We start from the raw sequence: 19,921 nt of genomic DNA on the forward strand, positions 1-19,921 counted from the left end.
GCCTTGAGCACAGACAACTGTGTGGCCAGGGCTGTTTTTAGAAATTCCACTTTATCCTATCTGCCACGCCAAGATCCTTGGGGGCTGTGTAACAGGTCTGAAGCGGACTTGACCTGGCTGAGATAGCAACTGTATGAGGCACATATGGAGACACCAACTAAAGTTCTTAGGGAGCTGCAAATTTATGCGTTTATGGCTCTTCAGACACCTAAAGAGGAGACGAGGTTTTTGAGGATGGTGGTATGGATAAGGCAGCTGGACTGACTCAGTAGTCAGAACTCACATGCTTTTATTTGCTTTGCCTAGGCTTTGTCTTCCTTGGAAAAAGGATGTGTTGAGACATCTGTGCGTATTAGCAACGAGACAAGGCGTTACTTGTTTTTGCTTCAGCTTAAATGAGGTGAACTCTGCAGCTCTGTCAGGGAGCTCCTTGGCTAACCACACTGACTCCACTAGCATCTTGGACCGAGATCGCAAACTTGAGTGGGTGCTTTCAGTAGGAATACACATCTTTACAGTACCGTTTTGAAAGGAGCAGTGAGTGAGAGTGTGTACTTACTCAGGTAGGAAAAGATTATTTTACGGAAAGATCACGTCCTTCACAGCCTTTTATCAGTTACACAGTAAAATCCAAAGCAGAGACAATGCTTCCACTCTCTTTTTAACATCCTTTAATATCGACTGATGAAAACACCATATAAGAACAAGGTAATACTGTTATTGGCGAGTATATGCATATATTATTACCAATTTGGCAATGTTTACTACTGAATTTGTACTCTGTTCAAAAAAGCATCAATGACCACAGTGTTGCAGCTGCAGTAAAAAATCCGCTTCTGCACGTCTAGGAGGTTCGGTGCAAGCGGATGTGAGTGGAATGGAGAAGGAAAGGCGGCCAGAGATTTCTTAAATCTTTCTGGTCCCCAAGTCAGATGAAGCATCCTGATACCACGCAAAAGGCAAGCGTAACATCAAAGACCTTTAACACAAATAGGTATCAGCTCCGCGGTCACAAGGGTGACCGAGTGCAAGGAGCTCATTCTGTTTCCTTATCACGGCAGGGTTTGCCATCGGGGTTTTAAACACTGTCCTTCACTGTTACGTATCCACCACCACCACGCCTGTAACAATGTCTCTGGGCCGGGAAGGCGCTAGGCCGGAGGAGGGAGAGCGAGCCACGGGCTTTGCGCTCCCAGGCAGCGCGGCTGAAGGACGGGCAGCCCCCCGCAGCGCGGCGGACCGCGGAAACCCAGCGCTCGCACCCGAGCGCCCCGCGGCCGGAGGGAGGCACAACCCGGGCGCCGCCGCCGCCACCGCCGCCCGCCCGCCGCGCCCACGGAGGCGCCGAGCCGTGGCAACGGCGGCCCCGCCCCGCTCTCCCAAAGCAAAGCGAGGGGGCAGCCGCCACCGCGGACGAGCAGCGCGCCCCGAGCCCTGCTCCCACCCCGGGGACCGCGCAGCCGCCGCGCAGCTGCGCCGCCTGCGCCCGGGCGCCCGGCGGCCCCTGGCGGCGGCGGGGCGGGGCGGGGGGCGGGGCGGAGTGGAGGTGGCCGGCGCCCATTCGCTGGCGGCGCGGGGGGCGGGCTCTGCGCCGCGCTGCGCCCCGCCTCCGGCGGGCTGCGCCCCCCGCGCCCGCGTCTCGGGCGAAGGGAGGAGCGGGGCCGGGGCTGGGGCCGGGCCCCCGTTCGCGCCACTTCCCGGGGATGGAGCGGCCGCCTCGGCCCCGCCGCGGCCCTTTAAATAGCGGCCGCGCCGCCCGCCGCCGCCTTTCGTCCTGAGCTCCGGAGCATCCTCCCGGCCGGCCCGCGGCGGTAGCGTCGGGGCAGCGCCGTGCTCGCCTACCGTAAGTCTCCGGGCTCGGCCGCGCCCCTGCCGCTTCGCCTGCCCGGCCGCTGCCGGCCGGGGCTTCGCGCGGCCGGGGGGCTCCGGCGGCGGCCGAGGGCTGCGGGCCGCGGCGGCCGGGCCGGGCCGGGCCTGGGGCGGCCCCGTTCGCTCGCCGCGTGAGCCCGCCGGGCGCGCGGGCCCGGTCGGCGCCGGGGGCTTTGGCGGCGCCTGCGGGGGGGGTGGTGGCGGCGCCTCGGAGCCCCGTCTCCGCGCCCCCGCCGCGGCCTGTGGGCGAGGCGGCGCCGGCCCCGCGCTGGCGGCCGGCGGTCTCTGTCTCTGCTGGCGTCGTCCCTGGGTGGCTTGGTGTGTAACTGCGGGCTTCTCGGCTGCCCCGCTAGGGCGATCATGTTCGAAATTAAGAAGATCTGCTGCATCGGTGCTGGCTATGTCGGGGGGCCAACCTGCAGCGTGATTGCACAGATGTGTCCCAACATCAAAGTGACCGTGGTGGACGTCAACGAGGCGAGAATCAGCGCCTGGAATTCGGACACGCTTCCGATTTATGAGGTAAAGCTGTCTGCGTCTTATTTTTTGCTGTTAGCTTTTCTTCTGGCTGGTATTGCGTTTGCTTTCCTCCCGCCACGAGGAGTTTCCACATGGCCCACTTCTGACTCTTTGTAAGTATAGCACAGTGATGTCCTTAAAAAGCGTGTTCTGGAGCACTTCATCATTAATGTTCATTAAACCAGATTTTGAAATGATGTCAGATGCTAGAGGTTGTTTCAAGAACTGAATGAGAGGACTATATTATGATTAGATTATCTGCTATGTTGTAGTACAATATTAATGTTTAATACTGGATTATAAACTATATTCCAGTTTTGAATACTGCCAGAATCCCATCTGTGTTGCACGCTTTAGCCATGTAGTAAGGTGGGGACAGTCATGTTTGAATCATGTTCTGATTCACTTATACTGAAAACTTCCAAGCAGGAAGACTGGTTTAGATTTAAATGATTCTTTTTAAAGTATGCCGTCACTTTTTTGTCACATAAGCACTTTATCTGAAGGTAAGTCTGCACTTTCTATACTTCTTCTGGGGTTTTTCACCCTTCAAGAGTAGCTGCCTCTTTTTTCCTTCGTTCTTTTATGAGATAAAAGTGTCATGAAAAGATACTATACTAGGTTCAAGTTCTCTTACCTAACGGGCATGGAAGTTTGTTTTCACTTGGATCCCTCAAAACAAGGCAGGTTGCTTGATATTAACAGTTAGACTGTTGTTAGAATAAGTCTTCTGAACTCTGTGCTGTAACACCTTTATAGTTTTCTAAAGTTCCCTAAAATCCAAACCTCTAACTTGTTAGAGACAAGCAGATCTTCTTTATCCTACATTTTCAAAGGAAAAAGTTTGTAGCTTAGATTAGCAAGCGAGAAATGAATAAAGTTCATAAGAGCAAGTACTTTTTTGTATTACTGCTTATACTGTTTGAATGGGTTAAAGTAGGGCTAGACCTGACACGTTAAGAAAAACGACAAAAAAAATGTATTTCCTGGTAGTGTCCTTTGCTTACAAAGAATTCACAAAAACTGCCAAGGATGAGTTAATGCAATTGCAAATTTGAGCCATTGCATGCTGAGGGGTGATTTTTTTTTTTAATTTTGTTTGCTTATTTTTCTTTCCAGTGTCAGGAGGGACAAGGAAATTCTTTTACTTGCTTGTGAGCTGCCTTTCTATCTGCATCCCAAGAAAACCATTGCTGGCATGCTTAGTATGAGTTTGTAGCACATGTTATTCTACCTCTGTTGACCTTTATATCAAACGTCTAACTGAAATGAAAATAAAGTGAGACAGCAAAAACTTTTCACCTAGGAAAGCTTCTGCTTCTTCCTTTTCTTTCCCTCCAGTGAACCTTTGCCTTTCTGGCACTTACTCATGTATCTCGTGTCATGATAAGTGTTTTGTACTTTGGAGCTTTGATTACTAGGTGACAGTGCACAACTTCTATTTTCAAACAAAAATAAAGCTGCTTTTATCTCAGGAGGCTACATTTAAATTAAATTGTCTTTGTAAATCATGGTAATACAGAGAACTGCTCATGTTTGCATGGCCTTTTAACAATCCCCACTCACACAACAGCATGAAGAGAAGGGAGTGGGTTCTGGCACAATGTGTCTCTGAATGGTATTCTCTAAGGGTGACAGTGATTCTGCCCACACATGTTAGGTGTGGTTTCATGATATACTTACTCTGTTCCAGACATGGGTGGTTGCCAAAAGGAATACCAAAAGGAATTTTTTTTTTTTCCTCTCCTGAGTCTTTGTGCTGCCTTTCTTGTATTGGATCCAAGTCAGATCAACTTGTGAACTTGGTGGGAGATTTTTTTTTTTTCTGGGTTAATTTGTATTGAATCAGTTTGCTAGACATAATGTTAGGGAGATGGAAGGAAGGTATAGGGAAAGGAGCTGAGATCACCTCTTGTTGAAGCGTAGGACGTAAAAAATAAGACTTTGTTCCTAGGAATTGACTTAACATCACTCTACAGGTATTTCTTTGATTGTTGCTTGTAGTAATAGAATTTATATATATACATAAGTACGTCATTTAATGGCACCTAAAATCTGAGGTACAAAATGCAGTTCACTGGGACTGAGAAAATCTGGAGACTGCATTTTGAGTGCCTTCTGAATAAGAAGGACTGTTATTCCCCCCCCCCCCCCCAAAAAAAAAAAAATCGACAGAAGTTTTACTCTACATCTGAAAGGGTTAAAAATGTGCCATGCTGAGCACAAAAGTCTGTATCTGAAATGATATGCTGTTTATTTGGGTATGCCGTTTACTCTTCTTCTAACTATGTTAGCCTTAAGTACTTTTTTTTTCTTTCAGCCAGGATTAAAAGAAGTGGTGGAGTCCTGTCGAGGAAGAAATCTCTTCTTTTCTACCAGTATTGATGAAGCCATTAGAGAAGCTGACCTTGTATTTATTTCTGTAAGTTTGCGGGGAGGGGGAGAGGGTTGTTTTTTGTATGTGTGGGGGTTTTCTTTTTCCTCCCACCTCTCGAGGAGAGGGGTGGCATTATTTTTCTAACAAATGCATATGTAGATATCCTTGTATTAGGAAGAGGCCTTTGTTTTTTCATGTTCATTCATTTAGTGATGTAATGTAATTGTGTCAGATTTCCCCTTGTATACTATGGGGAAAGTATTAAGTAAGCTTTCTGTTTTATTCTAGTTCAGCAGTTATTTGTCTCTCTAAGCCAGTAGAGTACTTATTTTGACTTGGAGCCCAATAGTTTACTGACAATGTTGATGTTTAGCTAGGGGAGTGCGTATGGAGAGCAGGATATAGTGTGGTTCTATCATTGTGGTATCCTACTGAAGTTCATAGGACATGCATAGATTTATATATATTGGTGATTAGGCGATACTATTCCTAGACTGGGATGCAAAATCATGCACTATTTACTATGTTACAAAGGTGGCTTATTTTTAGAAGTTTTTAAAATCCGATGTATTAATGGAAGAGGGATGGCAGGTTCTTCCTTTGATATCTTCCTTTGATATTCAGGAGGCTTTAATGTTTTTAAGCTGTTGGCACCAGGAAGGAAGAGGGTCTAGTCAATTATGAAGAGTGTGACCTTTTGTGATAGGCTGCTCTTAATGCAGAGTCCAAAAGAACTGATTAATATTCAGCATGGTAGGTCACAGCCCAGTTATTTTTTTTCTTAAGTGGTCTTTTCTTAAGCTCCACTACTCTGTTAGAGCACCTCAGTACAGAGATCTCTGATAGTATTTTTCTCCATTTGTGAAATCTAAAATGAATGCTGGTTGGCTGGATGACTGCCACTAATGCAGCCTATACTTTGCCACCTGGATTCCTGTGTTTTGCATGTTGTTGCTATTTCTTCTTGAAGCTTGTAAAGAAGAGGGCCCTCTGTATTAATCTAAATGACGTATTTTCCCTCATGTGTTCTTCAGTACAGCAATATCCAGCAGCTCTACACCTAGCTTTCACTGCCAAGTGGGTTTAAAGCATAGTTGCCTTGCTAGTTGCAAGGTTCTTCTAAAGCAACCTTCTTACACTTCTGACATGGGAGAGGAAAAAAGCTGTCTGTGGCCAGGCAAAAATTATTGCTGTCTCCAGAATAAACACTAAGCGTCACAGAAGCCTGTGGAGCTGCTATGAATTATTCTTTTTCAAATCCTATTTGATGAACAGAGTCCAGTGAGCCTTCTTTAGAAGACACAATGGGTAATTGACAAACCTAATAGCTCTTTGTCTGATATGGTAACTAGAAGAACTGTGGTGTAGAACCAAGGTGGCCTCTGGGAAGCAAAATGTCTGTCATTGCTAAAAGTTTCACCTACTCAGTAGCTGCTGTGTGATAAGAGTTTTTTTTGTTTTGTTTTTCCCCCTTTTCCCCTTCCCTTTCTGTATGTTTGTAACTAGGTTAACACTCCAACAAAGACGTATGGGATGGGAAAAGGCCGGGCAGCTGATCTGAAATACATTGAAGCGTGTGCCAGAAGGATTGTACAAAACTCAAATGGCTATAAAATTGTCACCGAGAAGAGCACAGTTCCAGTACGGGCTGCAGAGAGCATTCGTCGAATATTTGATGCTAATACTAAGCCAAACTTGGATTTGCAGGTAAACGTAATCAGAGTTGTGGATTTGAACAATGGTCTCTTTAATTTTTGCTTTTCTGTTGTCTCTATCTTTTTCAAACTTTATTTCTTTTGTCTGCAGGTGCTGTCCAATCCAGAGTTCCTTGCAGAAGGGACAGCGATCAAGGACCTGAAGAACCCAGACAGGGTGCTTATTGGTGGAGATGATTCTCCAGAGGGACAGAAAGCAGTCCGTGCTTTGTGTGCTGTGTATGAGCACTGGGTACCCAAAGAAAAAATCCTCACAACCAATACCTGGTCATCAGAGCTTTCTAAACTGGTTAGTGTGACTAAGTATTACATTGTTTTGCTTAGAACTCATTAACTGGTGTTTATGTATTAAACTACATATATGGTTACCATTTTCCGCTGTTTCCATCAACAGCGATATATAGATATTAAAGTAATGCTTCTTCCAGTACTAACTCTGTACTGGTGTACAAATGTCTTGGCTTCCGGAAGAGTTAAGTTCTGTGTCCTGTGTTTCTATTTACAGGCAGCTAATGCTTTTCTTGCCCAGCGAATCAGCAGCATTAACTCGATCAGTGCTCTGTGTGAAGCTACAGGAGCAGATGTTGAAGAAGTGGCAAGAGCTATTGGAACAGACCAAAGAATTGGAAATAAGTTTCTCAAAGCCAGTGTTGGTAAATGAAGTCTTTCTCCTTCTGAGCTTTTGCCCGATAGCACAGAAGGTCTACTAGTAATGCTTCAAAAGAAGTGCCGTGATAATTTCAAATCTTCTTGAGCATGAGATTGTGAAATTATTACAGAAAAATGGTTTTTACTAATATTCTAGAGTAACAATCTCCAAGATGAAACTGCACTAGACCCTGCCAATCTGAAGCACGAGAATTCAGAGTGTTCTTAATTCAGTTCAGTTTTTTATACTAGAGAATAAGATGTGTACTGATTAACACTACTATCACAAGTCTTTCAGTTTTATGGAACAAGACTAAAGCCTATCTATATGGCCACGCTCCTGATACTGGAAGGAGAGAGTGTGTGACTTTTTTTGCCTTACTAAATGTAATCTCTTTGGCATGTCTCTGAAACAGTGAAAGGCAGATAGTTAATAGAAGGATCCTCATCCCCTAGAACTCTGCTCAGCAGAGTGCTGGAGGCAAAACGTTGCAGGGAGGATTATAATAATGTAATGGGTATTTTGAAGACATACTTACCATCTCAGTTGTCCCTTAGTCAGCTGTAGTGTTCTTTGGTTCTTGATTGTAATTAGATGTCCCTTTTGAAAAACAAGCAAAAGGTTCACCTACTTAAGCTGATATTTATTCATCTAAATCTCTGGATAGGAAAAAAGCAAACCCAGGAGCTTGTCCTCCCTTTTCTACAAATAAAAATCCAGGAGCTCTCTTATCATACGTTCACTTGAGATTTGGTTAAGATTTCCATTGACTTCAGTGGGATTTGGGAAAGGATTTTAGGGCTTTGGTAGCTGACAATAAGTAGGGCCAGGAGTCATACTTGAGAAGCTTTTGAAGGCTGTCATTTGTGGAAAAGAACAGCAACAAATTCTTGGAAAAGCTAATGCTACAGGAATGAATGCCAAACTAATTGATTCCAAAGACTGGGTTAGTAGAATAATATCTTGCTGGTGCAAGTCATGGGTTAATTTTTCTCTTTCAGGGTTTGGAGGTAGCTGTTTTCAGAAGGATGTTCTGAATTTAGTGTATCTTTGTGAGGCACTGAACTTACCTGAAGTAGCCCGCTATTGGCAACAGGTATGAGTTCATCACTGCTATTGTGACATGTTTCTTCAGTGTGCAGCATGCAAGCATTGTGTGCATATTCTCTCTGTCTGTGCCTTAGTAGTAACTGAATACCTTAAAATGTTGGCAGCTTTTTCCTTTCTAGGGCCTCAGCCCAACACTAGCATTTGAAACTTACAGGTGCTTAGGCTTTGTATTTGGGGGGAATTACTGAAGGAGGAGGATCAAAACAACATTTGGATTGGGAAGCTGCCTAGAAGTAGCAGTAAAAAATCCGAAGCACAGAGAGATGTGCCTGGAGTCCTGCCTTCCTCTTAAACTTGGATGTCTCTATCCACTTTGAATTGAGAGCTTATGATCTTCTCCTGAGTGTCTACTGCTATAGCTCCCCCTCTAAAAACGCAGCAGAAACTCAGCAGAACTTGCTCCTCTTAAATCAGTGTGCTTGCTGGTGTTCCCTAGTTAATGTTAGGAACGATTAGGAAGGTGTAGCGTGGATGCTTTCAGGCCTACCACAGATAGTGATACTGGGTTAGTCAATCTGTACTGGCAGGTGCTGCCCTACTAGCTAGTGCAAGTACTTCACCCCCTCTTCCCCAGTCCTCCTAACTGAGGAAGCAACTCCACCATATGTGATGTGGTGAGAACACTGCTTTGGTTCATTATCCTAACTGAGCCTGTGGCAATCAGGTACAAGGCTGCCTGGCAGGTACCCTCAGACAGCACCGATCACATAATGTGCCCGCCTTACCCATTTTCCTATTTCTAGACCCTCCTTTTGGCTGCTATTTCCCTTCTTTTCTCTGACCTAGTCTCCTGAGAAATGAAACAGTCCACCCATGACTAATTATTTAAAAAAAAACAAATTTGAGCATGGCATGTGGCTAAATTGGGATCTGTGGTAGAAAATGTTACCTAAGTAATTTTGGTCTTCCTTGGTACTATTGATATGGTTACCTAGGCACTGTTGGCCTTGTAAGGTTCTGTTCCTCAGAAGGTCCCTGATATTCCCCTCTAAATATCTGAAGTTTGGCCTGTTCTCACATACTTTCCCTTTATGCACTTGTGAAATCAGCCATTCCTCCCTTTTTGTCAGCTGCTTAATTATTTGTGATATTGAGCAATTTTGTTCTGTCCAGCAGCTTTCTAAATGCTGTTCAATTAGCATAACCTCAGGCCAGGGCCTAGTCAGCAGCCTGGTTATGTGCTTGCAGCTCTAACACTTAAATCAATTCCTTTGGGTATGGAAGACGCGGGTTTTATGCTGTCTGCAATCTGGAGAGGTTCACGTTGTCATCTTCCTTCAAGAATAACCTTCATCAAGATGGAAGAGTCTATAGTAGACACACTTGCAAAGCTATCCAGTGAAGCTGGGACCCCTGCACACGCCTCTAGGAGGCATTTGGTTGAACATACAGGATTTGATGCATTGACAGGGAGGGAAAGAGAAGGAGCCCTAAATTCTGTTATCTCCCTTAAGAATGGCTGTTTTCACTTGGTATAAAATGCAAGCAGATAATGGACAACTCCTGGAGCAAGGAGCAGCAGGAGCTGCAAGAACTAACCACGCTAGCTGGGTAATATTAATATGATGAACAGTGGGGGGAAAAAAAATTCTTGAAAAAGACAAGGGACAAATTGGTTTGGCTCTCTGCTCTTTGAGATCAAAAGGATGCTCCTCAAAATGCAATCCAGTTGCTATCTTGGCGACCCGGAGGCCTAGAAGTATTTGATTCGTTGGTGGGTATGTATTTTTAAACAAAAGCCTGAAGAGTTGCATTGTTGATGTTAACAAACTGGTTTAAAGCATTTAAAAATGCTTTAATGCTCTCTGATTCTGCTTCAAGGACTATAGCTCATAGCTGTGGACAAATCAGATGATAAAACAGTTGCTACTGAATTAGTGTAGAGTGGCATATTCATGTAATGCAACCCCCTGTCTCACCTTCTACTTCCTCAGTAGTGTACTGTCTTTTTGCAGAGGTCTCTACCTGCTGCAGCCTACACTGGTCAGGTCACACGTGTGCACCTGTATAAGCGACCATGTAAAACCCTTCTCCTTTGTGGCCTGAGTGCTACACTGTCAACAGCTGCATCCTATCCCAGTGCAAGCATGTGGGAGACTGCAGCCAAGTCTGAGGACAGGGCACCGAATCTGGAAGATACGGCAGTCAAAGTGGCTCTAGAAACAGAACTTCTATTGTGTCTGGCCTTTAGATAGGACAGGGCCAGGGCATGCCTATACAAAGGAAGAGCTACATATAGAGATGTATGCTCTTACTCTGTGTCCTCTTACTCTGTCACCTATTACCATTATGTTCCCCTACTCTGCTGGAGTGTATAAATCTCATTGCTTTTTTGTCTTCCTCAAAGAAACCTGGTTCACAGGTACCATTTTTCTGTATTGTTTGCACATTGTGTTCTACAGGCCCCTGCTAAGCCTTGCTTTGGGTTGAAATCTGCTCATAATCAAGAGGGAAGCATAGTTCTCTCCAGTCTGTGGTAAACTTTGACTACTTGGAGGAAGTTGGGGAACCTACCTTCCCTCATCTAGCAGTGGTCTGGGGTCCTCTCTCCCCACTGTTAAGGGATGGGGATGAAAGTGTGAAACAGACTGGCAGGATAGCTTCAGAACAATCAGACTGAGTGTAACCCACTTATGTTACCAACAAAAGATTTAAGTGCCTCGCTATCGCTTATATAACAGATTTCAGCTCACTGAACTAGTGTGGTTATGAAGTGTAATAACACCACTTGATAGTTGTCCACCCATGGTATGCAGAGAAGTGTCAGTCTGGTGTTGGGATGTCCTTGTGACATTAGGTACCCTAAATTTACCATTTTATAGAGATCCATGTAACACTGCAACTGCTTTCCGTGTTTCTGTCTGCAATAGAACATGTGTGTGGTTGGTGTGTAAGTGTATAGATGTTTTTGTTGGGTTTTGCGGGGGAGGGTAATCCAAACCAAAAAAGCTCTAGCCTTTGAACTAGATAAAGTGAGAAAGCACGTGTGTGAACATAGACATCTGCACTCGTTGATTGAAATAGGATTTAGCTCAAGAACCTATAAATTAACTAAACTTATTTCTGGATTACTTGTATGGTACTGAGTAAAGATACTTGTTTCTTCCCCAATCTCTTTAATATTAAACTTATGTCTGGCTAGCTTGACTTGAACAACTTTTGTTAATCATGTTGCTGGTATGGGTGTTTCCTCAGTGATTGCTCTCTCCCAAACTGTCATGTGTTATATGATTTCAGGTAATAGACATGAATGATTATCAGAGAAGAAGATTTGCTTCTCGTATTATTGACAGCTTGTTCAATACTGTCACTGATAAGAAGATTGCTATTTTAGGGTTTGCATTCAAAAAGGATACTGGAGACACAAGGTAAGAGAGCAAGTTCAATTCACTAATGTGGCTGCCCTACATTTGTCACCAGCTATGCAGTTAAGCGCACCAATTGAATGGTGTTAATGAAAACTGATCAGGTGAAAGGTCCTAAACCTCTTGTGACTGAATTAGTTTTTCTTAAATGGGTGAGACAATTTATCTGACCTCTAATCCAGCTTCTGAATGATTTAAGTATGTTTTAGAAACTAAGAATCATCTATTGCATCTGGTCCTCATTACTTGAATAAACTAAGGTGGCTTTTGAACAGAGTCCTTCCTGTCTCTACAGTAAAGATGCAAAAGCTTTTGGATTTGTGTAGCAACTGGGAGTCAGTAGCAGAGCTTCAGCCTCGTTTCCCAAGGACAGCTATTCTGTTGCTTTCCTGTAAAAGCTGAATAGGGTTCTCTTTGGCTGGAGTTTGCAGGGCATGTTAATGGGAGTGACATCTTGTTAATTATGCTCAATCAGAATCCTGGGGCTTAGTGTCTATCTTAGGCATGATTCAGCAAAAGAGATGCAAATTTATTTTTTTACATTATCCTTCTTGTCCTCCCTCAAGACTTTTATTTTGCTGCTGTCGTGGATTACCACTGATATGTGCAATGCTAGAGCTTTTATCCTGGCTTTACTTTAAACACATCTCATAGGGTCTTTTCATGACACTTGAAGACTTTCATTATTTAGAACAAATCATCTGATTCTTCAACTGGTTGATTCACTTCCCTAGAGAGTCTTCCAGTATCTACATTAGCAAGTATTTAATGGATGAAGGAGCAAAACTCCATATCTATGATCCTAAAGTACCTAAGGAACAAATCATCTTGGATCTTTCACATCCAGGTGTCTCCGAGGATAACCAAGGTAAGAATGCTCATGAAAAGTTTATATTTCCTGGAAGAGGGGGGGAGGAAAAAACAAAAAACCCAAGCCTTGTGCTTTTTGAGAATAGGTTAATACTGGAAATTCACCTTCACCATGGCAGTGATGTGCTGCTGGTTACACTTTGTTAATGCAGAGATTTGTCATAGTTCAGAGGATTACTGTAAACTTCCTCAGCTCTGCTTAGCATTTTATTGAAACAATGCTAATTCTATACCAGTGTGTGGTGGTGGTGGTGGTTTTTTAACAAATATTCATTTAAATGCGCGCAAAAATTTTCTGTGCAATTAAAAGAAAGAGAACCAAGAATGTCCAGCAATAAGAGGGACTAACGTTACTCTGTCCACTTCTTTTTGTCCTGAGCCTTGTGTTGTTGTAGATCTGTCTTGCCTGTGTAAAGTAGAAGTAGTAATTCTGATATTCACTGTAGAACACTTACTTTCCTCTCCTGCCCTCCCAGTGTCACTTCTTGTTTAATCTCTGCCCCTCAATTCGAGACGATTTGAACTAGTCCTCTATGAGTAGGGGTTTTGTAGGAGGTGTTTTGGATCTTTGTTCTTTCTTCCTACTGGGCAGGGGAAGAATGGAGATGATGTATAGATGGGTGAGGAGAATGATAGTTGATCTTCTTAGAGGTGGAGAGAGAATGAGGGAAAACAACTGTGATGAGATGATACTCAGACCTTCCAAATGGACCTGATATGGCAGACGCACTTGGAGTGAAGGACAGTAGTAGCCATTAGAGGCTGGAGTGCTTACAAGGGGCCCTTGAATTAGAGGGGGATGGAAGAATGGTCTCCAGGCAGATGCTGAGGCAGTCAAAGGATGAAGGTAGCCCTTGGTGTATGCACTGAGCCACGTATTTTTAGTGTGAAACAAGTGTTATAGCAAATGTGGTGTGCTGCTATCGTATAGGCAATGACCTTTTTGAGAACTGGTATTTGCATCTTTGATAATAACTTCCAATTCTAGAAATGTTTTTGAGAAATTAAGCATTCCAGTTTTTCAAGCAGTTAAGAGCCTTGACTTTGTTCAGATGTCAGGTGTCAGCTGCTATCACTAATTTTAAGTGACAAATGTCTTGACAGAAAACAACTCTAGATGAGTGACCTGGAACTCTCCTTCCTTGCTCTGATCAAATAAGGAGACTGTCTTGCCAGGAATGCACCAGGTAGACACCAAAACTTGTGCAGAATAAACCTCATTTTCCTTCTATTGCAGTTTCTCGGCTGGTCACTATAAGTAAAGATCCATATGAAGCCTGTGATGGAGCTCATGCCCTTGTAATCTGTACTGAATGGGACATGTTTAAGGTAAATTCTTTTCTTCGGTTTAAATCAAAGATACAAAGAGAATATGTTACTTAATTATTCTCTCTGCTCTATTTGCCCTTTATAGGAGCTGGATTATGAGTGTATTCACAAAAAGATGCTCAAGCCTGCGTTCATCTTTGATGGTAGGAGAGTTCTTGATGATCTTCATAATGAGCTACAAGTCATTGGTTTCCAGGTAACCAGCTGAATTGTATTTCTAATTGTTCTTTTGGGGGGGAGGGGGAGGGAGATGAGTGTTGATATCCTGTTCCTTTCCTCCCCACCCTCATCTTTTTCACTTTTTGCTCACTGGAATGATTGAGTTACAAGAGAAAAAGCCCTTCTTAGGTGAGGCGTAAAATGTAAAACACTTGTTCTTAGGTCTCTTCATTAGTGTACCTTTTCTCCAGTATCCTCCTGTTCTGTAAACTGATGCGCTGTGAAAATCCAAGCTACGTTGGAATATTCCATCAACACTCGGCCGTATAAACATGTCTGGAAAAGTCATCTGTCTAGTCCTCTAGTAGAGACAAAATATTTGACTAATACTGAAATCACTAAATCTCTGAATAATTTGCTGATAGAAACATCTCAGTCAGTCATGAATTAGAACAAAACCTAGAGGCCAAATCAGATGCATGTTTCAGCTAAAGTATTTCCTTTTACCTACTTAAGTACGGTGATTACTTGCATAATGGTCATAGGCTTTCCCTCCCTCCCCTCCTCCTTTTTTTTCCCCCTTTGCTTAAGCTACAGCACAGCTGTTACATGAGCCTGTTCACAAACAGTGTAAATTGCTTTTACTAGTTAAATGCTGTGGCCACATGGTGCAGCTATTACCAGCAAATATGGTTCATAGCTGACATGGCTGCTTAAACAATGCTCTTCAGAGGGTGCTGATGAAACCAGGTAGTTAACTCAGGTGTCTGCCTAGAATGGCTCAGTTTGAACTTTGCAGTACCTGGTGCGTGTGCATGCACTAGCTTCTTACACTTTCTTAAATAGTGTTGACTACCTTTTAGCCTTTCAAAGCTGTACTCTTTCGAAAAACAACCCACTTTAAGGGAGAAAGATGCTCATCTTTCTTAATTGAAAGGCTATAAGCTTGTAAATAAAGGAGGCTAAGCCTGCATTTTTCTGAATACCCAGGCTCTTTGTGATGTTTATACTGACAGTTCCGTGGAAGCTGAGGTATATGAATGTTCAAATTACTGGGATGTAACTATTTTAATATCATGCAAAGCAGGATCCTGTTAGAGGTTTTAAAAAAACTCTTAAAACTCCTTGCACTCGTACTCCTAGAAAATAGTCTCTTGGCACACTGTGCTTTGGAGTTTGTATTTTTCCCATGTTAATTAAAAGTAATCATGGCCCTGGATTTAGTTCATAGATTTTTAATAGCCTGACATTATTGTGTTAGCTTGCCACACTCACTTGCTAAATGTCTTCTCTTTCAGATTGAAACAATTGGAAAGAAGGTATCAGCCAAAAGAATCCCCTTTGCTGCTTCTAGTGAAATTCCTAAGTTCAGCCTGCAGGAGCATCCTGTAAAAAAACCCAGAGTGTAACTCTTAATAGGTACTGAAGGAATTCTGTGAACCTTCTTAGTGATATTAACTGTAAGCCTATGCTTTTTTTTTTTAAGGAAAGATATTTTTTCATAAACTGAAAACCATTTTTACAGTAGAAATGGTACCTGGTACACGTGAATTCAGTCTACTTTCAAATCTCTATTTTTATAATTTTTTCAGTTACTGAAGATGGTACAGACAGACCAGTTTTTAATAGTCAATCAACTCTTAAGTGGAAAAATTACCTTCAAACAGCATATTTCTGCTTCCAGAAACATTCCCAAACTGCACTTTAAACGTTTCAAGTGCTATGAAAGCAAAAGAAATAGAAAAGCTTATTTTTTACTTTAGTCTAGCTATGGACAGTGATCAGGAGCTTACTCGATCTCACCGATTATAATTTACCTCCAGGGTAACTTCTTGGCCTGTTCAATGCCTGTTAAAGCAAGCAAGTCAAAAGATATGTTCCAAGTGAATTTGATAAGATTTGGGTTGAGCCCTAAAATAGAGCTGACTGCAGTAGTACTGCCCTGATCCTGACTGGGATCGGTGGGCACTGATATAGTCTAAAGTGACTTCTGGTTTTGGGAGGCCAGATAGTTCTGCAGGCATCTATTGTGTAGCTAATGACAGTGGACTAGCAGCTATAAACTGATCCACTGGCAGATAACACTTCTGATTCTTCGTGGTCTTGCCACATTCCACGTACAGCACATAAATTATTGATTTTAATCAGATTCATGGGGCAAATTTCCCCATATTACAGCGGTGAAACCCATCAGCCTCAGTAGAAGAGCATTCTATTTGCTGCTTGTTTGAACATTGAATTTAAGCAGAATTACCCGAAATTAATTCAATATCAGTCCAAGTAGAAAGCAAATGTTGACTTCAAAGCTATCTAGTGGTTATTTCTTCCTTCCTTTTTGCTTGCATACTTGAACTGAAAGCAGGTTTCCTAATCAACCTGCAGGAATTATCCTCTGCTCCTGGGAAAAGGTTAAAAATAAAGTTTAGCCCCATAAGTCAGTCAGCTTGCTACCTCATTTAACTAGCAGGAATGCATTCTTCCCATGTCATCTTTATACTTTTACTACTTTATTTCTCCTTTTTTTTTAATTATCCCAATTGGCCAGTGCTATTAAATTCCTTGGGATGCAAAGTTTGTGTTCAGTTTGTTGCATGGGGTTGTGAAATGGAGGGGAGGATAAAGAAGGACTATGACTATCAACAGGTTTCAGAATGAAAGGGGCAGAAACCTCCCTGCTAAGTAACAGTAGTGTTGGGATGTTTGAGAATTGTCCTGTAGCTAGTCATGTAATACCTTCTGAATTCATTCAGTAGAAAAGTATGCTACATCAATAGTTAAACCAAGAGCGCAAAGTCTGTGTCTTTTTGCTAATAAGTGCTATTACTTGCTGAAATGTAGACATAATTTACTAGCCTAAGCTTTAGGCTAGATCTTTGAAGATTTGTTTAAGGAACGCGTATAATTTGAGTAGATAATATGGGACAATGCTATCTGTTAGACTGACAGCAATTGCTGTACCCTGCAACTGGATGCTTTCAGATTCTGCACACCTCAGTGGCTTCCATGTGAGGCCTTGCTCTGTAGTGAGCACACAGCACTGTGAGCAAATGTGCTTGAGTTGTTTTGTATCAACTATTGTAAGGCTCTTCTGTGAGGTACACGTCAGAAACCAGTCAAGATCAGTGGAAATTACAGGGGGGCTTAAACTCCAGTTCATGTGTTGACTTCCATCATCACATCTCCTCCTCTTACTGATTTACTAGTTCTGTTTTCATACAGTGCCCAGAGAGCAGGAACAGCCCTGTGATAAAGTTGAGGTATTTATACAAATAATCCAACTCTTGCTTTGCAGGTAGATAGTCTTGTGACTGACACCCTTTCTTCCCCCCAAACTCACTCACTCACTTGCCCTCTCAGTTGCTATTTACTTCTTGGGGATTAAGAGGAGGGCATTGACAAGATGAGCTTGAAGACTCGCCTTGAATTATGTTCAAGGCAGCACAGCACTGTTTCAAGGCTCACCTCATCAAGGAAGTGAGTAGGGGCTCCAGGAAAATCAGGATAGCAAAGGATGCTTTTCAGAAGACTGTACAGAGTTGTGATAGTAGCATCACCATGTGGGACCTGTTCTCATCAGTCTGAAGTGGAGAGATGAACCATTCACACAGCGCTGCTCCTATTGTGAATGTGCAAGAGCTGTAAGGCTGGCCACTGGACGTTTCCAGCAGCTTTCCACATGTTGCCTTGGCAAAACTGAGGAACCAGTTGCTAGACACATTCCTGTTTTCTGCTTCTGTAGACTGAGTTGAAGCCTGGAGGGTGATTTGTTGCTTAATCATCAAGATCAACAAAGAATGGGGAAAGTTAATTACAGTGGGATCTCTTAAATTTACGTTTCTTAGGAAATGTCTGATGGGGAGGCAGATCCCTTTGCACAGCAAAGGGGTATAACTGGTATTGGCGTTTCCCTTTCTGGGAAAGTCAGCTTGTTTGGTCTTCTGGCTGCTGAATCCTTTTATTGAACACTGGGGCTGTGGGATGGATCAGGTTTAACAATGAGCTGAACAGCTGGTGGTGTAGGCCCTTAGGATACTGGAACTTTCTCTCGCATGTATGCAGGAGAAATTCACCACGGGCTGAAAGAGTTTCAGAAGATTCTGCAGCACCATGAATCACAAACTGTCCTCTTCAGAATAATAGTTGCCAGGGAAATGGAGTCGGAGATGACTTGCCCTCCTGCTTGGAGGGTTGGAGCACCCAAGTAGTGCATGCAGAATATATGTGTTTTTTGTAATGCTTTTGAACTTGTGCTGATGGGATCTTACAGTTCTTGTCAAGAATTATAGGAACTATGAGTAATGGACTTCTGTACTTGCTTTTTATGGGGCTTTTAATAAAATCCAATCCATGGTAACACTGCTTTTCATCCCAGAAGTATGGATACAACAGTTGAAGCAACTGTTTTAATACTAGCCTATGAATTGTATGATATAGACTACATAAATTAAGCTGTGTAAACAAATCCTAAATGCCAGGTGTGTGGGTGCATTTTTTTCATGTTTGTGTCCCCCCCTGCCCCAACCTGCCCGTCTATGTTCAATTCTTAATGTAAAGCAGTTAAAAATAGCCTGGTTCCAAGCATCTGAAATCCAAGAACACTCTGAATTAATAAACGGATGTATATTTTTGACCAAGAGTTAAAGAGGAGATTTCATAGTGGTTAACAAACTTACAGCTCCTCTTTCTATATCACTTGAGGTTCTTCTGTTGGAGGTGATCTAGAGCTTCAAATAGTGCTTATAATCTTGTTAAACAGCAGTTTGAATGAACTTTAAAATGCAGGAAAGCAGTAGGGGATTATCTATGATGGAATACTGGGGACAGTTTTCATTATTTGCTTTTTCTGTTCCAAGCTTGAAAACGTCTGTTGCAAGTTGAGAACATCTTTCAGAATGACTTATATTATATGGTAGTAAAGCAGCATGTATATGTTTTTAAGGATGGGGAGGCTATTACTAATTACTGAGCAAGTAGGAAAATTTTTTTTAAAACTGTGTTCTTAAATAAGCAGTCTTTTTTTGTTGATTTAATGGAAAGACTCTTCAAGTCACTCAAAAGCTACAGCAGTTCTTTGCTCAGCTGCATGGTAACATTTAATTATGCTTCACAGAATGAAGTAGTAGCTTGATGTAATGATACTTTAAAAAAAAAAAAAATCATTCTGTTAAAGAGTCTACATCAACTTGAAATCGTATTCCCAAAACTCACTCAATTGGTGTTTTGTGGATTGCAAGGAAGATTATTTTTGCTTAAAATACTTTATTGCTGCTTTGTGGAAACAAACTGCCACAAACAAGTGCTTGATATTTAAAAAAAAAAAAAAAAAGTGTCACTAAACTTTAGTGGAAACAAAGTAGGAAAATTCATGAAACTTGTGCTGAACTTACATGCAAAAGAGTTCTGGGTTCTTGTTTTGTATGATTATGCATGGTGTCTTTAGCATAGTTATGGAAAAACTGAACAGGCAATGGAAAAGATAGTTGTAAAGCAGTATTTTTGGAGGGGGGGGTTATTTGTTTTTTTAACTAGGAAAGGAGTTTTAAGGCTGGTCAGTTTTACTCTACAGATTGGCAAAGGTCCTCAAAGATGCTTAAAAAAAAATTCCCACACCCATGAAGTCAAAACATGACTGCTTTGCATGGTGTTTAGTATGGTTTCTGTGGAGGTAGAAAATAGTTTCTTAAGTAGCTGCTGTAACTTGGTGCCTGCTATCAGACATGGTTGTGTAAAAGCATGAGAGCATCATCTCAACCACCCAGGAATAATCTGTAAAATACTTCTAACATGAAATAATATTGGAATCTGATTTCAGAAACATTGTTTCTCATCTGGGGGAGAAAAAACCCCTCATAGATAATTATTGTGCAATCTCATCTTTTCACAATTTGGCAATAGCCATATTGCTCAGAATCTTTTTTTTTCCATATTTTTTGTGTTAATATGTTTAAAGAGCAAAAAC

The 19,921-nt window shown here is 42.4% G+C and overlaps 1 protein-coding gene across 3 annotated transcripts; it reads left to right on the plus strand.

Annotated features, from left to right (window-relative positions):
* The first annotated feature begins 1,605 nt into the window (after positions 1-1,605).
* Positions 1,606-18,436, plus strand: UGDH (UDP-glucose 6-dehydrogenase). 3 transcript variants are annotated; one of them, XM_068943132.1, is made up of 13 exons: positions 1,620-1,843; positions 2,223-2,391; positions 4,709-4,810; positions 6,272-6,472; positions 6,572-6,769; positions 6,986-7,133; positions 8,131-8,225; positions 11,477-11,607; positions 12,339-12,472; positions 13,712-13,803; positions 13,889-13,999; positions 15,261-15,381; positions 17,255-18,436. In XM_068943132.1, the coding sequence occupies exons 2-12, from the start codon at positions 2,230-2,232 to the stop codon at positions 15,369-15,371; spliced, it is 1,485 nt and encodes a 494-aa protein (XP_068799233.1). In that variant the 5' UTR covers positions 1,620-1,843; positions 2,223-2,229; the 3' UTR covers positions 15,372-15,381; positions 17,255-18,436. The 3 variants fall into 3 exon arrangements, with proteins under 3 accessions (XP_068799232.1, XP_068799233.1, XP_068799234.1); XM_068943133.1 differs by having other exon boundaries at positions 1,700-1,843; positions 4,713-4,810; XM_068943131.1 differs by having other exon boundaries at positions 1,606-1,843; positions 15,261-18,436.
* Positions 18,437-19,921: the final 1,485 nt, after the last annotated feature.

Source organism: Struthio camelus, chromosome 4 (genome assembly GCF_040807025.1).
Source record: "Struthio camelus isolate bStrCam1 chromosome 4, bStrCam1.hap1, whole genome shotgun sequence".
In the NCBI taxonomy this organism is placed as follows: Eukaryota; Metazoa; Chordata; class Aves; order Struthioniformes; family Struthionidae; genus Struthio; species Struthio camelus.

Bases quoted from the DNA above. Each gene is read 5' to 3' on its own strand.
- UGDH (XM_068943131.1), top strand. From the start codon at position 2,230: ATGTTCGAAATTAAGAAGATCTGCTGCATCGGTGCTGGCTATGTCGGG. The intron at 4,811-6,271 runs GTAAGTTTGCGG...GTTTGTAACTAG, and splicing joins CTGACCTTGTATTTATTTCT to GTTAACACTCCAACAAAGAC. The intron at 7,134-8,130 runs GTAAATGAAGTC...TTTCTCTTTCAG, and splicing joins GTTTCTCAAAGCCAGTGTTG to GGTTTGGAGGTAGCTGTTTT.